Source organism: Erinaceus europaeus, chromosome 13 (assembly GCF_950295315.1).
Source record: "Erinaceus europaeus chromosome 13, mEriEur2.1, whole genome shotgun sequence".
NCBI classification, from domain to species: domain Eukaryota; kingdom Metazoa; phylum Chordata; class Mammalia; order Eulipotyphla; family Erinaceidae; genus Erinaceus; species Erinaceus europaeus.
In genome coordinates, this window is record NC_080174.1 from 58,971,345 (window position 1) to 58,991,503 (window position 20,159).

A 20,159-nucleotide genomic window follows, 5' to 3' on the forward strand; every position below is an offset into this window, starting at 1 on the left:
GAGGATGGCTCCTGGGAAGTTGCACCATGTTATAGTGTGCAACACACACTCCAGATGCTTTTGTGTTCTGATTTGAGTTTCTTAGGAATGTTTTATTATGGACAAGAAACTTGAGGCAAGAAAGTGAGTCACCCCTCTGATTTGAATTACATACCAAGACATGGCATCAAGAACTTATACAGGAACTTGGACTTGGGATCTGTGGAGTCAAATAGAGGCAGATAAGACACTAGAGGAAATTAAAAAAATTTGGTGGAAGTTCTTTTAATTTACATGCACCAACCACAAGTACTGAGCAAACGACAGTTCAAGATCACTTCCTGTAGCCTTTGGCAGTCTGTAAATCTTTGGGAATCAGAGAACTGTCACCCCCAGGAGACAGACTGTATACAAACTTTGTGTGCCAAAAATCTTACCTTGTTTTCTTTTCTGCCAACAGAAACAGATTGTCTGAGGGCTACAAATGTTCCAGAACAAGAGTTGGGACAACATATCTTATTTTACCTTTTTTTTTTTCTCTTAAATAAATTCTCTAACAACTAGAGCAGGGTCTATCCCAGAGAATGAGGTACAAATGACATGGGGACAGGGAAAGGATCTTGTGAAGTTTACCATGGTGGTGTTTTTTTATAGCTTTATCCTGTAAGAGGTGAGCGTGTGACAGATCAGAGTTGGACTGGGAAACATGAAGAGTATCATAGAGATGGTCTTTTTCTTTCTTTCTTTTTTTGTTTAGTGATTTAATATTGATTCACAAAATTACGAGATAACAGGGGTACAATTCCATACCATTCCCACCACCAGAGTTCTGTGTCCCCATTCTCTTCACTGGAAACTGTAGTAGTTCTCTCAAAGTCACACATATGGGTTGAAAATTATTTCTATAACAACATACATACACCCATATTTTTAAATTGGTCTTGCCTTTCCCTCTTTTCTAAGTCACAACTACACCTGTTAACACTCTCAAATGTCCTTCCTTTTTCCCTTTTCTTTCTCCATGTCTTAAGGTCTTGATGGAATTGGAGTTCAGAGCCCTTTGGTCTTCTTTCCCTAACATTTCTCACCCTCTGGGGGAAACCTCACCTCCCCAGAGCCCTACCTCACTAGGGAAAGACTGAAACAGGCTGAGGGGTATGGATTGATCTACCAATGCCCATGTCCAGCAGAAAAGCAATTCAGAAGCTACAACTCCCATTTTCTGCACTCCAAAAAGAAGGCTGTTTTCTTTTATTAGGTTCTACTAAATGTAACTGAGACAATGGTACATGGGAGAAAATTTAGAATAATATGCCTGAGTTTTTACAGAGTTGAGGGATCAATAACTGAATATTTAAATGTTGTGCTGCCTGATAGTTACTGAATCTCTGAGCACTGGATAAGGGCATTAGATTATTTGTGCCCCCAAAGAGAACACAGCTGAGAAATATATATAAACCAAACACAAAATCTAGACCACATTCAAAGACACTAGATCAGTACATTAGTGACCTAGTGTTCAGGTTTAGATAATGAATCAGCAGAAGCAGATCCACTTCTGAATTCCCCTGAAGACTTATGCTTATGAAAGCGACAGTGGGTGGGAACTATAGATGACACTGAAGTCAAAAAACCAAGACAGGCAGAAGAAGTGATCTGATGTTGACAAAACACTAATCTAAGGGATTCTGAACCATGCAAGGGGCTGAGTCCACTTAGTAATCTATCAGGCTTGGGTCTCCACACTTCATTCTGTATTTATTAAAGAACAAGTACTAATCTGCTTCAAAATTCTGTTAGAGTTCTTAAGAGCTATGTATCACGCCCAGGAGGATTAGGTTTTAGAGATCCAACCCCTTTCTTACCTGTTCTGCTTAAAAATGTCTTTGCATAGTCAGGGTCATATACATAGAAGAATGCCTGGAAGGGCCCAACCCAGCAAGGAAATGCACAGGGGTATTTTTCAACAAACTCCTCAAGCTTCTCCATTTTACCATCTTGAAGCAGCTGCAGTTAAAAAAAAAAAAGTGTGGTATTGACATAAAGGCAGATATACAGATCAGTAGAAGAGAACTGAAAATACAGAGTAAGCCTTCAACTGATTTTTGACAAAAGGTCTCTCAGTATATACATGCTTTTGTTCCCTATTCCTGGCTTGAAGTTCTAAACTCCTGTAATCTTGCACTTCTCTAAATAGTAGGAATACCAGTTGTATCTTTTGTCCAAAAAGGCAAAAGATGGTGCAGTGGATAAAGTGTTGGACTCTCAAGCATGAGGCCCCAAGTTCAACCTCAGCAACACATGTGCCACAGTGATGCTCTGACTCTCTCTCCTTCTTATAAATAAATAAATAACTCTTAAAAAACAAAAAGCAAAGCAAAGCAAAACAAAACAAACAAAAGAAACCCAAAAACCCAGGCCCTAACAGTTTCCAAATCCCTTTAAGTATCTTGGGTGAGAGCAAACTATCTATGAGGGACTTAGCATAGTCACAAAGACATAAAGTAGAATGGTGGGTGTCAGGGAAGGGAGGGCACAATGAGAAATTATTATTTAATGGCTTTAGAGTTTATAATATAAAAAATTATAGGGATTTATGATGGTGGTGGAAATACACTTACACCTGTGTGAATGCATTTAATACCATTGAACTGCGTACTTAAAAACGGTTAAGATAGTAATTTTTTATTTTACAAAATTTTTATTTATTTTTCATTTTTATTTTTTATTTGTGATTAATAGTAGGATACAAGATTGTAAGATTACAGTGTATAGTTCCACACCACACCCACCATGGGGAAGTTGTGTCTCTACCCTCTTACCTCCCAGAGATAATCACCATATGTTCCACTGTCTTAGACTGTTTGTTTTGTTTTGCAAGTTCATGTGTATCAGTTCTTTAGATTCCACATGAGTGCAACAAGATGGTAAATTTTATATGTGACTTATTACAATAAAAACATCGGAACTGGGAAGTGTTATGCATGTACTAAATATCGTATTTACTGTTGACTGTAAAACATTAATCCCCCAATAAAGAAATTTAAAAAAATTGGAAAAATCAGTAAGGTATAAGAGTTAATAATCATCTTGAAAGCTAGAAGACTGTGATGTGTTCAAAATTATGAGTAAAAATGATTTCCAAAATATAATTCAATATTCAGCCAAATTATCATTTAAGTTTAAAGTTACAGTATAGATATCTACAGACACTCAAGAACTAAAACATTTACTCTTCACTCATCCTTAAGAAGCTACCCATACAAATAATGAAGTAAGTTGTAATAAATAAAAACTAGTATTCAGGAGATAGGTTGATATGATACAGAGCAGCTCATCACCTGTGTACTAGATTTAGAAAGCAAGCACTTGAATAAGGGCAAAAGACTGGTATACTTTAACAATGACTCTTTAGTCACTACCAGTCCATCTCATCAGCTGGGGCCCTAGTCGGAAGGTTCCCTGGGGTTCCCAAACAGACGTGATGGGCCTAGACCTTGAATAAATCCCTTTCTCCATTGTTACTGGTCATCTCTATCAGGAACAACACAACAGATCCTTTTGTGGGCCCACACAGGACCTTGCCCTCAACATGATCAACAATGGTAGAGAATGTTCCATCCTCTGAAGAGAGGCTGGACAACATACTCTTATCTTCCACCTGACGAAGATCGGTTCTGAAATTGGGGCAGCTTGGAACGTTTCTACTCATGACCACACAATGTGAGCTCAGATCTACAGGGATGCAGAGGTCACATAGGCTCCTAAGCTGCATATGGGCCCCAGATCACATCAAATTGATGGGGTTTACAGTCAGCAATATTTATATATCTTTCCTATATCTTTATATATCCAATATTTATATATCTTTTGAGAGCTACTCTCTTTCCTGACCCAACTTTCTGGTCCTTTTTTCCTGCCATGACATTATCTCCCCAGACAATAACTTGGATCCACTGGCATATCATATTTCAGGCTCAGGGGCAAAAAGAAAAAGGACAAAAACAACCAAAAACCAAACCTAGTATAGCCACAGGCCCTTTGGAATTTAACTAAAATATGCCTACTAGCTATCTATAAAATAGAGGACCCCCCCAACTCTTCATCTGCACTATTCCAGCCCTTAGGTCCATGATTGGTCTACAATTTGTTTGGCTTTGTATGTAAACTCTCTTGTCAGCCACCAGGTTCCAGATGCTAGCAAGATGCCGACCAGATTTCCCTGGACAGACAACCCTACCAATGTGTCCTGGAGCCTTGCTTCTCCAGAGCCCTTCCCCACTAGGCAAAGAGAGAGACGGGCTGGGAGTATGGATCTACCTTTCAATGCCAATGTTCAGTGGGGAAGCAATTACAGAAGCCAGACCTTCAACCTGCTATATCCCCTAATGACCCTGGGTCCATACTCCCATAGGGATAAAGAATAGGAAAGCTATCAGGGGAGGGGATGGGATATGGAGTTCTGGTGGTGGGAATTGTGTGGAGTTGTACCCCTCTCATCCTATGTTTTTTTTTTTGTCAGTGTTTCCTTTTTATAAATAAAAATTATATAAAAATAAATCAACAAATGAATAAAATAAAATTTTTATCCCATTAAAAAAAAAAGAAAACAAGCACTCCACACAGAATAAGAGTTGGAGGTCTGTGGGAGAAATAGCTCCATCGTCAAGAAAATTTGTGCTGACAGACTGATTGTTTCAATGTTTGGAAATGTTATTGAGTTGAAGCTTGACAAGCCTATAATAACATTTGGAGAAAATGTTAGTGCTATATATTAATAAACTTAGCATATAATAAAAAAAGAGAAAGTGAATTACATCACATGGGAGAAAAATATGGCAAGCCTATAACAACATTTGGAGAAAATGTTAGTGCTATATATTAATAAACTTAGCATATAATAAAAAAGAGAAAGTGAATTACATCACATGGGAGAAAAGTATGAGAAAAAGGAACAAGAGCAACCATTACATCAGCAATAAATAGAATTAACATAATAAAAATAATACAAATACTGATTTTCATCTAACTAAAATGTGTAAAGTGGAAGTGGTATGAACTCTTTCTCACTATAAGGGTGTCATTAGATGAGTATTTAAAACTAAATTTAAGAGATTTAATATAGTATTTTATACATAGGAATTTAATAAACAGATAAAAGAGCTGAAAGTGGTAGCTTTAGGGAAGAAGGAATAGGTAAGAGTGGGGGAGCCAGGATATCATGTAGTAGCTCTGCTGGGAACCACCTTCTCACTCTACCATATCTTCTGATTCTGTTTAGCTTTCCACAGACTTTCTTTTCTCCTCAGGAGGAAGCATAGTACATAGAGGTGGGAACATAGAGAAATGTACTTCTCTCCAACACCACCTTGTCCTCAGGCTACTCAAAAGCACTCATTCTCTGCATCTTGCTCTACTTTGTGGTGGTAGGTACACATCTGACCAGGGGTCCTTTGAAAGCAGTTTCCTCCTTGTAACTCTAGTTACCTTCACACAATTGTCACTTAACAGTTGGTTGAATGAATGAAACAAAGAATTGAGGGTGAGATGACTTTAGAGACCAAGAGAGATGAGAAGTTTCCATTAGTTCAGGCTTCAATTAGTCAAAATGTTCTGGAGTAAATGACTTAACAAAACATTTTAGGAAACAGAAAAAAAATGTGTTTGTTGTTCAGTTTTCTGTGATGAATAAATGTCATTTGTGTTAACATAATAATTATTTATTTATTGCCACCAGGGTGATCACTGGGGCTCAGTGCCACCCTTCCAATGGCCACTTTTTCTTTTTCCTTTTTCCTCTTTTAATTTTTATTGGACAGGACAGAAAGAAATAGAGAAGGGTGGGGAAGATAGAGGGAGAGAGAAAGACACCTGCAGACCCGCTTCACTGCTCCTGAAGCATCATCCCCACTGCAGGTGAGGAACTTGACTCCAACCAGGGTGTGGCACAAGCAGCCCCATAGTGAAGCGGGGTGTGGTAAGGCCGGCGCATAGTATATAGCTTCAAAGCAACACATGCGGAAGATTTTTAAGAAATGCAGTAGACAAGTACTGTGAAATATCATGCTCAATAATGTGGGTGCATTACTATGGATCCACAAGGGAGTCTGATGGACAGCACCAAGTAGCTCCATGGTGATGGGCAGAAAAGATGCTATGATGTTCCTCCCTCACCCCCACTAAAAACAATTATTTGTTTGAGGGGTTAGAGGAGAGAAATTGACATACCAGAGCACTTCTCAGCTTGGGCTGTGATTCATACCTGTGATTCAACCTGAGACTTCCGGGGACCCCAGGCACACAAAACTGGTGCTCTACTGCTGCACTTTTCCTGTCATCCTCCCTCTCTTCTTCTCTCCTTTCACTCTCCCTCTCTCTCTTAAAAACAATATAAAGATAGCTTCATTTTTAACAGCTGAGTAGGGCGTCTGGTGTATAATGGTGGAAAAGGTCTAAAGTTGGGGGAAAGTCTTGCACACACTTATCACAAGGAGATGAGAAATTGCACCCTTGTGTCAACAATTGTACTGTAATCCATTAATCCCTAATAAAGAAAAAAATTCAGTACACAAAGTACAAGAGACTGCTGAAGCAATTAGAGACGGTTACACCCGATTCAGTCTCTTTAAATCGCCCCCTCCCAATCTCCCAAAGCTTCCTCTCTAGAGCTTCTGGGGCTTTCCGCTTCCTTGTAGGGCTCTGAGGGCGCAGGTTTGGAATAACGCACCGATGGTGAGAGCACAAGTTGGGGAAACCAAAATGAAAACAGAATAAAAAGGTCTTAGTAGAAGGGCGGGAATGGAAGAAGGGAGGTGGAGTGGTGAGATGTGGCTGCTTCCCTGCCAGCAGGGTTTCCAGCCTCCTCTGTCGCCCCTCCCCGCCATCTACCTTCTGGTGGCCGTAGAACCAGTGGGTGGGGGGCGCAGGGAAGTGGCGCAGCTCTCTCAGCAGCCGCTGCCTCCGCAGGTAGAGCTTGATGGCCTGCAGCAGCCCGAGGGCCAGGCAGAACACGAAGGCCAGGTACAGGGGCCGCGCCCAGCGCTTCTCCAGCCAGGACTCCATTGCTCAGCAGCTGCTGATCGCTCACCGGCTCCGCCTGCCCGCGGAGAGCCGTGGGGGAGGTGAGCCTTCTGGAGTCCGGCTCCCAGCGGGGATCACTTAGCCCACCATATCTCTGTGCCCTCCGGGAAACTCCCCGCTTGCCCAGGAAGGTGGAAGAGCGGTGGGAGGGACAGCTCAGGCTTTGCCAGAGGAGGCAGGAGAGAGAGTCCCCGGATAGCTAAGTGATGCAAACCTTTATGCAGAATGACTGTTAAACCCTCCTGGAGGATTTATGCTTCTTCTGTGAGTTTCCAGTCTCGGGGAGGAATGAATTTAGAGTTTGAACTAATGTTAAGGTCTCCATTTGTCTTCTTTGTTACAAATACATAGTCAACTGTTTTTTTTTTTTTAAGTAGTGCTTATTTTTAAATATTTTATTTATGCTTATTTTTATGAGAAAGAAAGACACAGAGAACGTTGCTCAGCTCTGGCTTACAGTAGTGCTGTAAATAGAATATGAGACCTTGGAGCCTCAGGCATAAAGGTCTTTTGCATAACCATTATATGTTGTCTCTCCAGCCCCAGAGTCAACTGCTTTTTGTTTTTTTTTTCTTTCTAGAGACAACTGTTAAAAGGAAGATTTCCCACTTTGAAATGCTACCAAAGCATGCAGGGCCCTAGGGGCTGGTGGGCATGTATGGTGTGGCTTGTCTAGTGGAAAGATAGGGAATGTTTTATAAACTGCAGCTCATTAGGATGTCTAGCCAATGTTCACTATATCCTATGTTAAACAGTGAGCAGAAGGCACTGAATGCAGGGGTGTGCCAACCAGTTGAGTACACACATTACAGATTACAGTGTTCAATGACCCTAGTTCAAGTCCATGCTCCCCACATGCAGGGGGAATCTTCAGGAGTCTTGAAGCAGTGCTGCAGGTGTCTCTTTTTTTCTCTCTCTCCATCTCCCTTTCCATTCTCAATCTTAATATTTCTTAATATCAAGAAGGAGGAAAAATACATTGAACACTAAGTTAGGAAAAGATGCAAATAAGCATTATTTAATATTTCTACTATATAAATATTGTCAGGGCTCACTACATAATTTAGGGATTCTAGTACAAAATTAAGACATGGTGTATGTTGCTAAAATTTTCTAGATGATAACATCATTAAATCAAGAATGCACAGGGGACCAGGATGTGTTTTCAGTATAACACATGTTATAAAGCTCAAGGATGCAAGTTCAAGCAGTGCTGCAATAATCTATTTTTAAAATTTATTAAAAAATTTTAAATGTTTATCTATTGGATAGACATAATCAGAAATTGAGAGGGAAGGGGTTTATATATATATATATATATATATATATATATAGAGAGAGAGAGAGAGAGAGACAGAGACAGAGAGATAGAGAGGGAGACAGAAAGAGAGACAGAGAGACACCTGCAGCACTGCTTCAGCACTTGTGAAGCTTTCCTTCTGCAGGTGGGGACCAAGGACTTGAACCTGGCTCCTTGCGCTTTGTAAGATGTGCACTCAACCAGGTACACCACCACCCGGATCCTGCAATAGTCTCTTTTCCTCTCTTCCCTTTCCCTCTCAATTTCTTTCTATTCCTGTTTAAAACACACACACACACACACACACACACACACACACACACACACACACACACACCACATACACACATTTCGAGCACAAAACCATGTGTACTTACTCAGGTCCCATGGTCCATGAAGCTATTCCTAGATACAAGAGACACACTAAAACAAATAAATAAATAAATAAAAATCCTCAAGGGGTTGGGCAGTTGAGAATTCTAGAGGGTGAATGAGTTGCAGGAGGTGGTGTGACCAGCTTGGAGGGAACTAAATCTAGAGAGAGAGAGAGAGAGACAAGCAGACAGAGGGACCTGAGTATCATGGGGCAAGAAAACAGGGTCAGTGGTTCATCTGGTTTAGTGCACACATTACCATGTGCACAGACTCGGGTTCAAGACCCTGATCCCCACCTGCAAGGGGCAAGCTTAATGAATGAGTATTGAAGTAGTGCTGAATTTTCCTTCTTAGTTTCTCCTTCCCCTCTTAATTTCTTTCAATAAAATAAATAAAAATAAAATTTAAAAACTCAAGAGCATATACTATAGTAAAATGTGGTAAAATGACTCAAAAGTAATGATTTTATGTATTTATTATTCCCAATTGGTGAATGAGGGTCCTACAGATCTGACTTCCCAGCTGCTGTCCTCGCTCCCATTCTCCAGTACAGGTACTGTCCACTATGCATGCTCCCATTCATGCATTCACCAGATGGTCTTAGAAGTGCTTTAGGTTATGTATGAATTGAGTAGGAAGAAGGATATAGAAAGGAGAGACTGGAGATCAGAAGACCAGCTAGTCTTAAATGGTTTGAACTGAGGAATTAGGAAAAAAGAGAAATATTCAGGGTTGGGTGTTAGTCATATATAAGAGGAAAATTTTTCTTCCTACCTAACCAGGTTCTGTAGTTAAGTCTATTTCTGGATTCTTATTTTCAGGTTCTCATTGCAAAAGAAATTGACAAGAGACAAAAAATTTCTAAGACAAGGCTTTATTTGGGTTTATGTTAGGGTACAAGGGAGTTAGCTTAAGCTACAGGTCCATGTACTGGTTTCCTGAAAGAAGCCCATGCCATGATTTTAAGGGTACAAGGATAGCTGGTGACTAGGTGGGAGTGTTACAAACCATATTCAGAGAGATAACCTAGATTATATGGGCACATTGTTTTTTTTCCTTTTTAAAAAATTTTTTATTTATAAAAAGGAAACACTGACAAAAATCATAGGATAAAAGGAGTACAACTCCACACAATTCCCACCACCAGAACTCCATATCCCATCCCCTCCCCTGATAGCTTTCTTATTCTTTATCCTTCTGGGAGTATGGACCCAGGGTCATTATGGGGTACAGAAGATGGAAAGTCTGGCTTCTGTAATTGCTTTCCCACTGAACATGGGCGTTGGCAGGTTGGTCCATACTCCCAGCTGTCTCTCTCTTTCCCTAGTGGGCAGGGCTCTGGGGAAGCAAGGCTCCAGGACATATTGGTGGGGTCATCTGCTCAGGGAAGGCCGGGTGGCATCATATTAACATCTGGAACCTGGTGACTGAAAGAAGAGTTAACATATAAAACCAAACACATTGTTGGCTAATCATGAACCTAGAGGCTGGAGTAGTGCAGATGAAGATTTGGGGGTCTCCATTGTGTAGATAGTCAGTAGGCCTATTTTAGTTATATTTCCAAGGGCCCATGACTATACTAGTTTTATTTTCACATGTATTCATAAATTAGGACAAAATATATACCTGAAAGCAAAAGTGCACAATAGTCTGCAGTGAGTCAATATAGGGAGTAAGCAAGTAGAAAGACCTAAAAAGACACCATACAGTTCCTAATGAAATAGTGTCTACTTAGACTTAGATACCCTCCTCACCTACTTCCTATTACACTTCTTCAGTCACTCTAAAGCTAACCTTATCACAGTAAGGACTGTAAAGGCCGAATAAGGGCAAGGGACTGACATACTTTAACGATGACTCTTTAGTCACTACCAGTCCACCCCATCAGCTGGGGTCCTAGTTGGGGAGTCCTGAGATTCCCAAAAAGACATGATGGGCCTAGACCTCGAATAAATCCCTTTCTCCATTGTTACTGGTCATCTCTATCAGGAACAACACAACAGATCCTTTTGTGGGCCCCCATAGGACCTTGCCCTCAACATGGATCAATAATGGTAGAGAATGTTCCATCCTCTGAAGAGAGGCTGGACAACATACTCTTATCTTCCACCTGACGAAGATGGGTTCTGAAATTGGGGCAGCTTGGAACGTTTCTACTCATGACCACACAATGTAAGCTCAGATCTACAGGGATGTAGAGGTCACATAGGCTCCTAAGCTGCATATGGGCCCCAGATCACATCAAATTGATGGGGTTTACAGTCAGCAATATTTATATATCTTTCCTATATTTGAGAGCTACTCTCTTCCCTGACCCAACTTTCTGGTCCTTTTTTCCTGCCATGACATTATCTCCCCAGACAATAACCTGGGTCCACCTGCATATCAGACGTCAGGCTCAGAAAAACAAACAAACAAACAAAAAACTAGTATAGTCACGGGCCCTTTGAAGTGGGCACATTCTTAGTACCCTACTAACTCCCAACAAAGAAGACAGCCCAAATAGACCAATCCCAAGTGTGAAAATTTAATCAGTAATCAAGTCTGCTAAGAGAAAAAGTCCAGATCCTGATGGCTTCACTAATGCATTCTACACAACTTTCAGGGAAGAACTAACACTGTTCCTATATAAACGCTTCCGAAAAATTGAAGGGGGGCATAGGAGAGATGCTTACAATTATTCTACCAGGCTGTTATCACTTTGATCCCCAAGGCAGAAAAGGACTTGAAAAACAAACAAACAGTTACATACCTATATTCCTGATGAACATTGATGTAAAAATCTTCAGTAATATATTGATAAATAGCATCTGAGAATATATCAAGGGGATAGTCCATCAAGATCAAGTGACTTCCACCCTATGGATGTAGTAATAGATCAAAGTATGCTAATAAATCACTATAATCCACTACACCAACAAAAAGAAACGTTGAAACCATGTGGTCATATAAATGATGCTGAAAAAAGAGTCAAGAAGATTCAATATCCATTAATTAGAAAACCCTTAATAAACTGGGAAGTGAAATAATATCTTTTCACATAAGAAAGACTATGCATGATAAACCCAAGGCTAGTATCACCCAATGGCCTACATAAAAATATTACAAAGAAACACAAAAACCAAACAAAGGACTAAACAAGAAAAAAAAAAGTTATAAACAACAAGTGTTAGTGAAGATATGGAGAAAAAAAACTGGTACTGTGTTGGTGCGGATAGAAACTGGTGCATCCTCTATCGAAAACAGTATTGAAAGTCCTTAAACAAATAAAACATAACCTCATGATCCAGCAATACCAGTTCTAAGTATTTATCTGAAGGATATATAAACACGAACTCAAAAGGATATACACACACTTATGTTCATAGCTGTTTTATTCATGATAACCAAAAATACATAATCAAGCCATCAAGAGATGGCTGGATAAAGAAGTTATAGGATATATATTCAAAGTGAGATAGTTTGGTTACTCCCTCCTCTAAGAGATGGTTAGATCTTCTCTTCAAAGAACACAAATATTTATTATTGCATAGAGACAGAGAAATTGAGAAGGAGAGAGGGAGATAGAGAAGGAGAGAGAGAGACAGACACCTTCAGACCTATTTCACCACTTGTGAAGCTTTCTTCCTGCAGGCGGGGTCAGGGGCTTGAACCTGGGTATGTGTTTACTGTAATGTGAGCGCTTTCCCAGGTATGCCACCATGTGGTCCCAGTCAACTTCCTTATAGCTTAATTTTTAATCTAGAATATAAGGATTTTTTAAAAAGTGATTTTTTTTTGTTTTGCATTAGTCTAGTACTTTATTTAAAAAACAATGCTTAAAGTAATGTTGACTTTGTTATTGCCACCACAAAAAACTAAACTGTGGTGGTCTGGGAGGTGGCACAGTGGCTAAGGCACTAGACTCTCAAGCATGAGGTTCTGAGTTCAGTCCTGGCAGCACATGTCTTTCTCTCGCTTCTCCTATCTTTTTCATTAATAAATAAATAAAATATAAAAATTAAACTGTGTAGAAAGTCCCACTTTTTAACAAGAAATGCATGATTTATAAAAGCTTTAAGGTATACCAATGATTGGCAACGTAGGAGGTGGCACAGAGGCCAGAGCATCCAACTCCCAAATGAGAAATCTGGAGTTTCTCCCCGGGCATTGCATGCATCAGAGTGATGCTCTGGTCTCATCTCTGTCTCTGTCTCTACCTTTATCTTTATCTCTATCTCATCTCTTTGTCTCTTTCTCACTAGTAGATAAATAACTTTTAAAAATTATTATTATTTTAAATTTGTATCAATGATTTACAAAATTATAAAATAATAGGGGTACAAATTTCATACCACTCTCACCACCAGAGTTCTGTGTCCCCATTCCTTCCATTGGAAACTACAGTGGTTCTCTCCAAGGTCATTGACATGGGCTGACTGTTATTTCTCTATCAGTCTACCTGTCTATATATTTTTTCCTTATTTTCTGTGGTCTTGCTTTCTCTCCCTTTAAAAGTCACATCCACACCTGTTACTACTTCCAAATGCCCTTCTTTTCTTCCGAGTCTTTCTCCAGGTCCTTATGGAATTAGAGTTCAGAGCCATCTGGTCATCTTCCCCTAACATTTCTCCATCTCTGGGAGTATGGACCACAGTTCCTTTTTTTTTTTCCCTTTAATATAATAGTTTGTACATGCATAACATTTCTCAGTTTTCCACACAACAATACAATCCCCACTAGGCCCTCTGTCATCCTTTTCCAGGAAATGTACTCTCCCTTCCACCTACCCCAGCATCTTTTAGTTTGGTGCAGCATACCAACTCCAGTCCAGGTTCTGCTTAGTATTTTCTCTTCTGATCTTGTTTTTTTTTTTTTTTTGACTCCCATCAACCTACTTTCTGATCTTGTTTTTAAACTTCTGCCTGTGAGTGAGATCATCCCATGTTCACCCTTCTGTTTATGACTTATTTCACTTAAAATGATTTCTTTAAGCTCCATCCAAGATTGGCTGAAAATGGCGATGTCACCTTTATTTTATTTTATTTTTTTGCCTCCATGGTTATTGCTGGGGCTCAGTACCTGCACTTCTCTGTTCCAGTCTCTTGGAAACAGAGCTGGCAGTCAGCTGAGGTAAAGAACAAACACCTCATCACAGACCCCTGCAAGCGTCAACCCGGCTTTGACCTAGCACGTTATGATTGGGCCCTCCTCAATCGCTATTGAACAGGCCATGGCCGGTGCGCCGCTATGTTCCATCGCTGGGGAGCCAGAGATGACCCGAACTGCCCCTGTGGCTCCAGACAGACTATGACCCACATAGTCAATGACTGCCACCTCTCCAGATTCAAAGGAGGTCTCGAAACTTTACATCAGGCTCAACCTGATGCTGTTGACTGGCTACGGAAGAAGGGCAAATGCTAGAAGAAGAAGTACCTGCACCATGAATCCATGGCTCCTGGAGGCCATTTTTTTCCCCACTTTTGTTGCCCTTGTTGTAGCCTCATTGTGGTTAATATTGTTGTTGGTGATGTCATTTGTTGTTGGATAGGACAGAGAGAAATGGAGAGAGGAGGGGAAGACAGAGAAGGGGAGAGAAAGATATACACCTGCAGACCTGCTTCATTGCCTGTGAAGCAACTCCCCTGCAGGTGGAGAGCCGGGGGCTTGAACCGGGATCCTTCCACCGGTCCTTGCACTTTGTGCCACATGCGTTTAACCTGCTGCACTACCACCAACCTCCTGAAGTTACCATTTTAAATAGCTGAGTTGTATTGCATTGTGTATATATACCACAACTTGCTCAGCCACTCATGTGTTGTTGGACACCTGGGTTGCTTCCAGGTTTTGGCTATCACAAATTGTGCTGCGATGAACATGGGTATACACAAATCTTTTTGGATGGGTGGGTTGGGTTCCTTAGGATATATCCCCACGAGAGGAATTGTAGGGTCATAGGGCAGTTCTATTTCTAGCCTTCTGAGAGTTCTCCAGACTGCTCTCCACAGAGACTGGGCTGAACTACATTCCCACCATCAGAGCAGGAGGGTTGCTTTGACTCTACAACCTCTCCAGCATTTGTTGCTGCTACCTTTTTTGATGCATGACATTCTCATTGGAGTTAAATGGTATCTCACTGTTGTCTTTACTTGCATTTATTTTACAATCAATGACTTGTAGCATTTTTTCATGTGTTTCTCAGCCTTTTGGATCTCTTTTGTGGTGAATATTCTCTTCATGTGCTCTCCCCATTTTTGGATGGGGTCATTTGTTTTCTTGTTGTTGAGGTTGGCAAGCCCTTTATATATTTTGGTTATTAAACTCTTGTCTGATGTGTGGCATATAAAGATCTCCTCCCATTCTGTGAGAGGCCTCTTTGTTTGGGTTTTGGTTTCTTTTGCTGTGTAGAAGCTTTTTAATTTGATGTAGTCCCATAGGTTTATACTTGCCTTAGTCTTCTTTGTAATTGGATTTATTTCAATGAAGATGTCTTTAAAATTTATGCAGAAAAGAGTTCAGCCAATATTTTTTCTCTAAGTATCTGGTAGTTTCTGGTCTAACATCTTAGTCCTTGATACACTTGGAATTTACTTTTGTTTTTGGTGAAATATAGTGTTTCAGTTTCATTCTTCTGCATGTTACAACCCATTTTTTCCAACACCATTTGTTGAACAGACTCTCCTTTCCTCATTTAATAGTCTGGGCAGCTTTGTCAAAGATTATATGCCCATAGGTGTGGGGGCTTACTATAGGGCTCTCAATTCTATTCCACTGGTCAGTGTGTGTATTCATGTTCCAGGACCAAGCAGTTTTGATGACAATGGCCCTATAATACAATTTGAGATCTGGGAGTGTGATGCCTCCAGTTCTGTTCTTTCCTCTCAACATTGTTTTGGCAATTCTAGGTCTTTTATGGTTCCAGATAAACATTTGTAGCATTTGTTATATTCTAAAAAATGTGGTTGGGATCTAGATGGGGATAGTATTAAATTTGTAGATGGTTCTGGGTAGGATATTCATTTTGATGATGTTAATTCTTCCAACCCATGAACATGGAATATCTTTCCACTTCTTTGTGTCTTTTTCAATTTCTTTGAGTAGTGACTCATAATTTTCAGTATATAAGTCTTTCACTTATTTGGTTAGGTTTATTCCTAGATATTTTATTGTTTTTGTTGCTATAGTAAAAGGAATTGATTTCTGTATTTCATCTTCTTCTAACTTAGTGTTTGCATAGAGGAATGACACTGACTTTTGTATGTTAATTTTGTAGCCTGACACCTTCCTGTATTGCCTGATGATTTCTAAAAGTTTCTTGCTGGATTCTTTAGGTTTTTCTATGTATACTATCATGCCATCTGCAAATAGGGAGAGTTTGACTTCTTTTCTTCCAATCTTCATCCCTTTAATTCCTTGCTCCTGCCTGATTGCTATGGCAAGAACTTCCAACACTATGTTGAATAGTACTGGTGATAGTGGATAGCCCTGTCTAGTACCTGATCTGAGGGGAAATGCTTTCATTTTTTCACCATTGAGTATGCTGTTGGCTGTAGGTTTGCTATATATAGACCCCACAATCTTGAGTAGTTTTCCACTTATTCACATTTTTTGTAGTGTTTTGATCATAAAGGGATGTTGTGTTTTTTCAAAGGCTTTCTCTGCATCTACATCTACTGATATTATTTCTTTTGAAATCATCCCATACGTCTCTGTTGTTAATTTCAGTGTCTTTTAATCTTTTTTGAGATGTCTTACTTTTCTTAGTTTTCTCTAATTCATCCTCAATCTTACTAATTCTATATTCAGCCTCATTTATTCTATTCTCACTCCCCTCTACTGTTTTCTGTAGTTCATCTATTTTGTAACCCTGTTCTGATGCTGTTTTAGTTTGTTCAGCTAGTTGTGTTATTAACTCAGCTATTTCAGCTTTCAGCTCTCTAATGACCTTGAGATAATTAGTGTTTTTTTCCAGAGTCTTATTTGTTGTTTCTGCATTTCTGATGACAATTCTTTCAAACTCTTTACTCACTCCTATGACTATTTCCTTAACTAGTGTTTGGATGTTACCTCATTGTTCTGGGCTTCAACCTTTGGGGGGGCTTTTAGCTGGACTTGTGTCCTGGTTCATTTCATCAATATTTCTTCTTGGTTTTACCATTCTGTATAGTACGTTATGAGGTACCTCTCTGTACTTTTCAAATTACTGATCACTCTTCTGGATTGACTTGTGTCTAAGTAAGTTACTTAAAGAGTTCACAGTTGTGGAAATTAACAGTTGTTTCAATATTATCTCAATCCATGAGTTGAAACACAGTGGCTGTTAAAACCTCTTTTGTTCTTTTTCTTCCCTGTAGGCTATGGGAGCCTGAGGGCTTTTAAACTATAAGTAATTTTCTTAGCTTAATCACTCACTCCTGACCAAAAGATAAAGCAGGGTAGGGGAGAGATAACACAGTGGTTATGCACAGAGTTTCCCACACCCTTAGGTTCCAAAGCACCAGGCTCAATTCAGCTGCTCTTTCAGCAGCCAAAGCCAAGCTGAAAGTACTTTGCCCTGTGAGTTTCCAAGCAAGTCCCATTTATACTCTGTGGGTTCCATAGCAGTTATTCGCCATGTCTCCCCAATTCATCAGGAGCCCCATGTCTAGCCCATCAGGGTTTAGATCTTCTTCTGAGTTTCAGGGCCAGTTCTCTTCCCCCCAATGTCTGCATGGGGCCTCCTGGCTGCTGTTCCAACCTCTGAGGGGAAGTAATAATGGAGACTCACAGTTGCATTTGGAGAACCTTAGGCAAGTCTTCTCCTCCTTTCAACAGTCTTTTTGTTGGTAAAACAGATTGGAGATGGCTGCCTCAACTGGTAAACTGCCAGACTGTTACCAGCTGCTCCAGATTAGATATGGCCTTTCACCCCAGGAATCTCTCCTTAGGCTCCTCTGTGTCCACAAGCCACATGTGTTTGCACTCAGTGGTAATTTTGTGGGTTCTCAAAGTTGTTCTAGTCCTGTCTTGTTGTGGTCCCAGGTGATCTCCTTAGATGACAAATAACTTTTTAAGAAAATAAAACAGACATGAACTTTTTAAAGCAAACATGAATTCTAGTTAAAAAAGTTGCAGCTGCCATAGTGTCTGCTTTCTCTCTATATATTTTGTATAGTGCTTTTACAAGGCCTTTTATTAGTTGGACATCTTCATCTGAAGTTTTCTTGCAGAAAACATACCCAGAAACATCTCAGTGTGAGACAACAGGTTATGTCAGGTTACTGGGAGGCAGATATATTCAAGGAAGAGTGTGTGAATCCATAGCCTCAGACTCCATAGCCTCAGAGTTTGGTTCTGGATCTGAAGAAAATGTTGTATGTTGTTCTGATTAAAAAAATAAAGTTCTTTGCTCAGTGCCTAGAATGCATAAGTACTCATGAAATGTTGGCTATTATTATAGTACTATGATGTGCTCAGTTTTGATGAGGAAACTGAGCATGCAGGAAAGAAAAGAGTTACAAATTGTATCCAGGTTTTCTGATACAAATCTCTTGCCATTCTCTTCCTCATGCTCTACGTAAAAGTCAGGTAATAAGCCAAATTAGGGAAAGAGTGTCCAAGAGTCCTTGGGGCATGTAGCAAAGGTGGACAGAAAATCAAACACTGGGAGTCGAGTGGTGTGAAGGGCAAGAAACAGCATAAGGATCCCGGTTCAAGCCCCTGGCTTCCCACCTGCAGGGGAATCGCTTCACAGGTGGTGAAGCAGGTCTGCAGGTGTGTATCTTTCTCTCTCCCTCTCTGTCTTCCCCTCCTCTCTCCATTTCTCTCTGTCCTATCCAACAATGAACAACATCAACAATGGCAATAATAATAACCACAATGAGGCTACACAAAAAGGGGGAAATAATGGCCTCCAGGAGTGGATTCATGGTGCAGGCAGTAACTGAGCCCAGTAATAACCCTGGAGGGGAAAAATTAAAAAAAATAAAAAAGATGCATTACTTTAAAAAAAAAAGAAAATTATGTTAAGTGAGCTAAGTTAGAAAGATAAAGATGAGTATGGGATGATCCCACTCATCAACAGAAGTTGATAAAGAAGATCAGAAAGGGAAACTAAAAGCAGGATCTGACTAAACTGAAAGTAGGGCACCAAAGTAAAAACCCTGTAGTGAGGGGGAGGGTAGACATGTGGCTTCCTTAGCTGGTGGGAGGGTGGGTGGGATGGGACACAGTCTTTTGGTGGTGGGAATGGTGTTTATGTACACTACTAGTAAAGTGTAGTCATATAAATCACTAGTTAATTAATGTGAGAGGGGGAAAAATTGATTGTATGTCTTGAAGTTTTTAAAACACAGACTGAGTCTTTTTAATACTTAGGAGTCTTTGGTATGCGGACTCTCTCAAAAGCCTAGACCAAGTAGATCAGAAGCAACAGGTGGCACAGCTATATACAAGATACTGGGTACTGTACAGCAAACCCTAACAAAGGGACTTTTCAAAGTTAACCCAGTTACCAAATAACGTGATGAAAACAATAACTATCCATTGTCTTTTTGAACCCTCAGACAGCGGGAACCTCACATTTCCACTATAGAGCCTATATTTCCCCCAGTCCTGGAACCTTAGGGAAGGGCCCACTTTCCCACATGCCTCTCCCAGTTCATATCAAATAATATTGCATCTGCCGATCACAACCTAATCAACGCAACGACTGCCACCTTAACATGCTTCAGCTCAGACTGTGTCCAGAGACTTCAGGTATGGAACGACAACCCTTCAGCTTCATTACTTGGGTGAGACCTTTCCTTTCATAGTATTCTCTAATTCCATCCCAGGCGGTTCACTTCCTAACAAAGTCCCAAAACTTAGATATAGACCAGGTTCCATGAGATAGAGCATATGTTCACATGTATACATAAACTAGTGCAAAATATATACCTGAAAGCAGAAGCACACTAGAGTTTGCAGTGAGTACCCCCCCCCCCCAACACCTCCTCTCCACTATTCCAACCTTTAGGTCCATGATTGCTCTACAATTTGTTTGGCTTTGTATGTTAACTCTCTTTTCAGCCACCAGGTTCCAGATGCCATCAGGATGCTGGCCAGGCTTCCCTGGACTGAAGACCTCACCAATGTGTCCTGGAGCTCTGCTTCCCCAGAGGCCTACCCTACTAGGGAAAGAGAGAGGCAGACTGGGAGTATGGACCGACCAGTCAATACCCATGTTCACCGGGGAAGCAATTACAGAAGCCAGACTTTCCACCTTCTGCAACCCACAATGACCCTTAGTTCATATTCCCAGAGGGACAGAGAATGGGAAAGCTATTGGGGAGGGGATGGGATATGGAGATTGGGTGGTGGGAATTGTGTGGAGTTGTACCCCTCCTATCCTATGGTTTTGTTAATGTCTCCTTTCTTAAATAAAAAATAAAAAAAATAATGTCAAAGGAGATAAAAAAAAAAAAGA

General features: G+C 40.3%; 1 protein-coding gene across 3 annotated transcripts in view; it reads right to left on the minus strand.

Annotated features, from left to right (window-relative positions):
• LOC103111994 (cytochrome P450 4X1) overlaps positions 1-7,177 on the minus strand; it is a 30,350-nt gene extending 23,173 nt beyond the window's left edge. For 2 of the 3 annotated variants that reach the window (XM_060205947.1, XM_007521349.3), the window contains exons 1-3: positions 6,868-7,177; positions 1,845-1,986; positions 155-199 (exon numbers count right to left, since the gene is read on the minus strand). In XM_060205947.1, the coding sequence (XP_060061930.1) occupies positions 155-199; positions 1,845-1,986; positions 6,868-7,041 (361 nt within the window). In that variant the 5' untranslated portion in view covers positions 7,042-7,177. The remainder of the gene's footprint in view (positions 1-154; positions 200-1,844; positions 1,987-6,867) is intronic. The other variant, XM_060205946.1, reaches the window with a different exon arrangement.
• Positions 7,178-20,159: the final 12,982 nt, after the last annotated feature.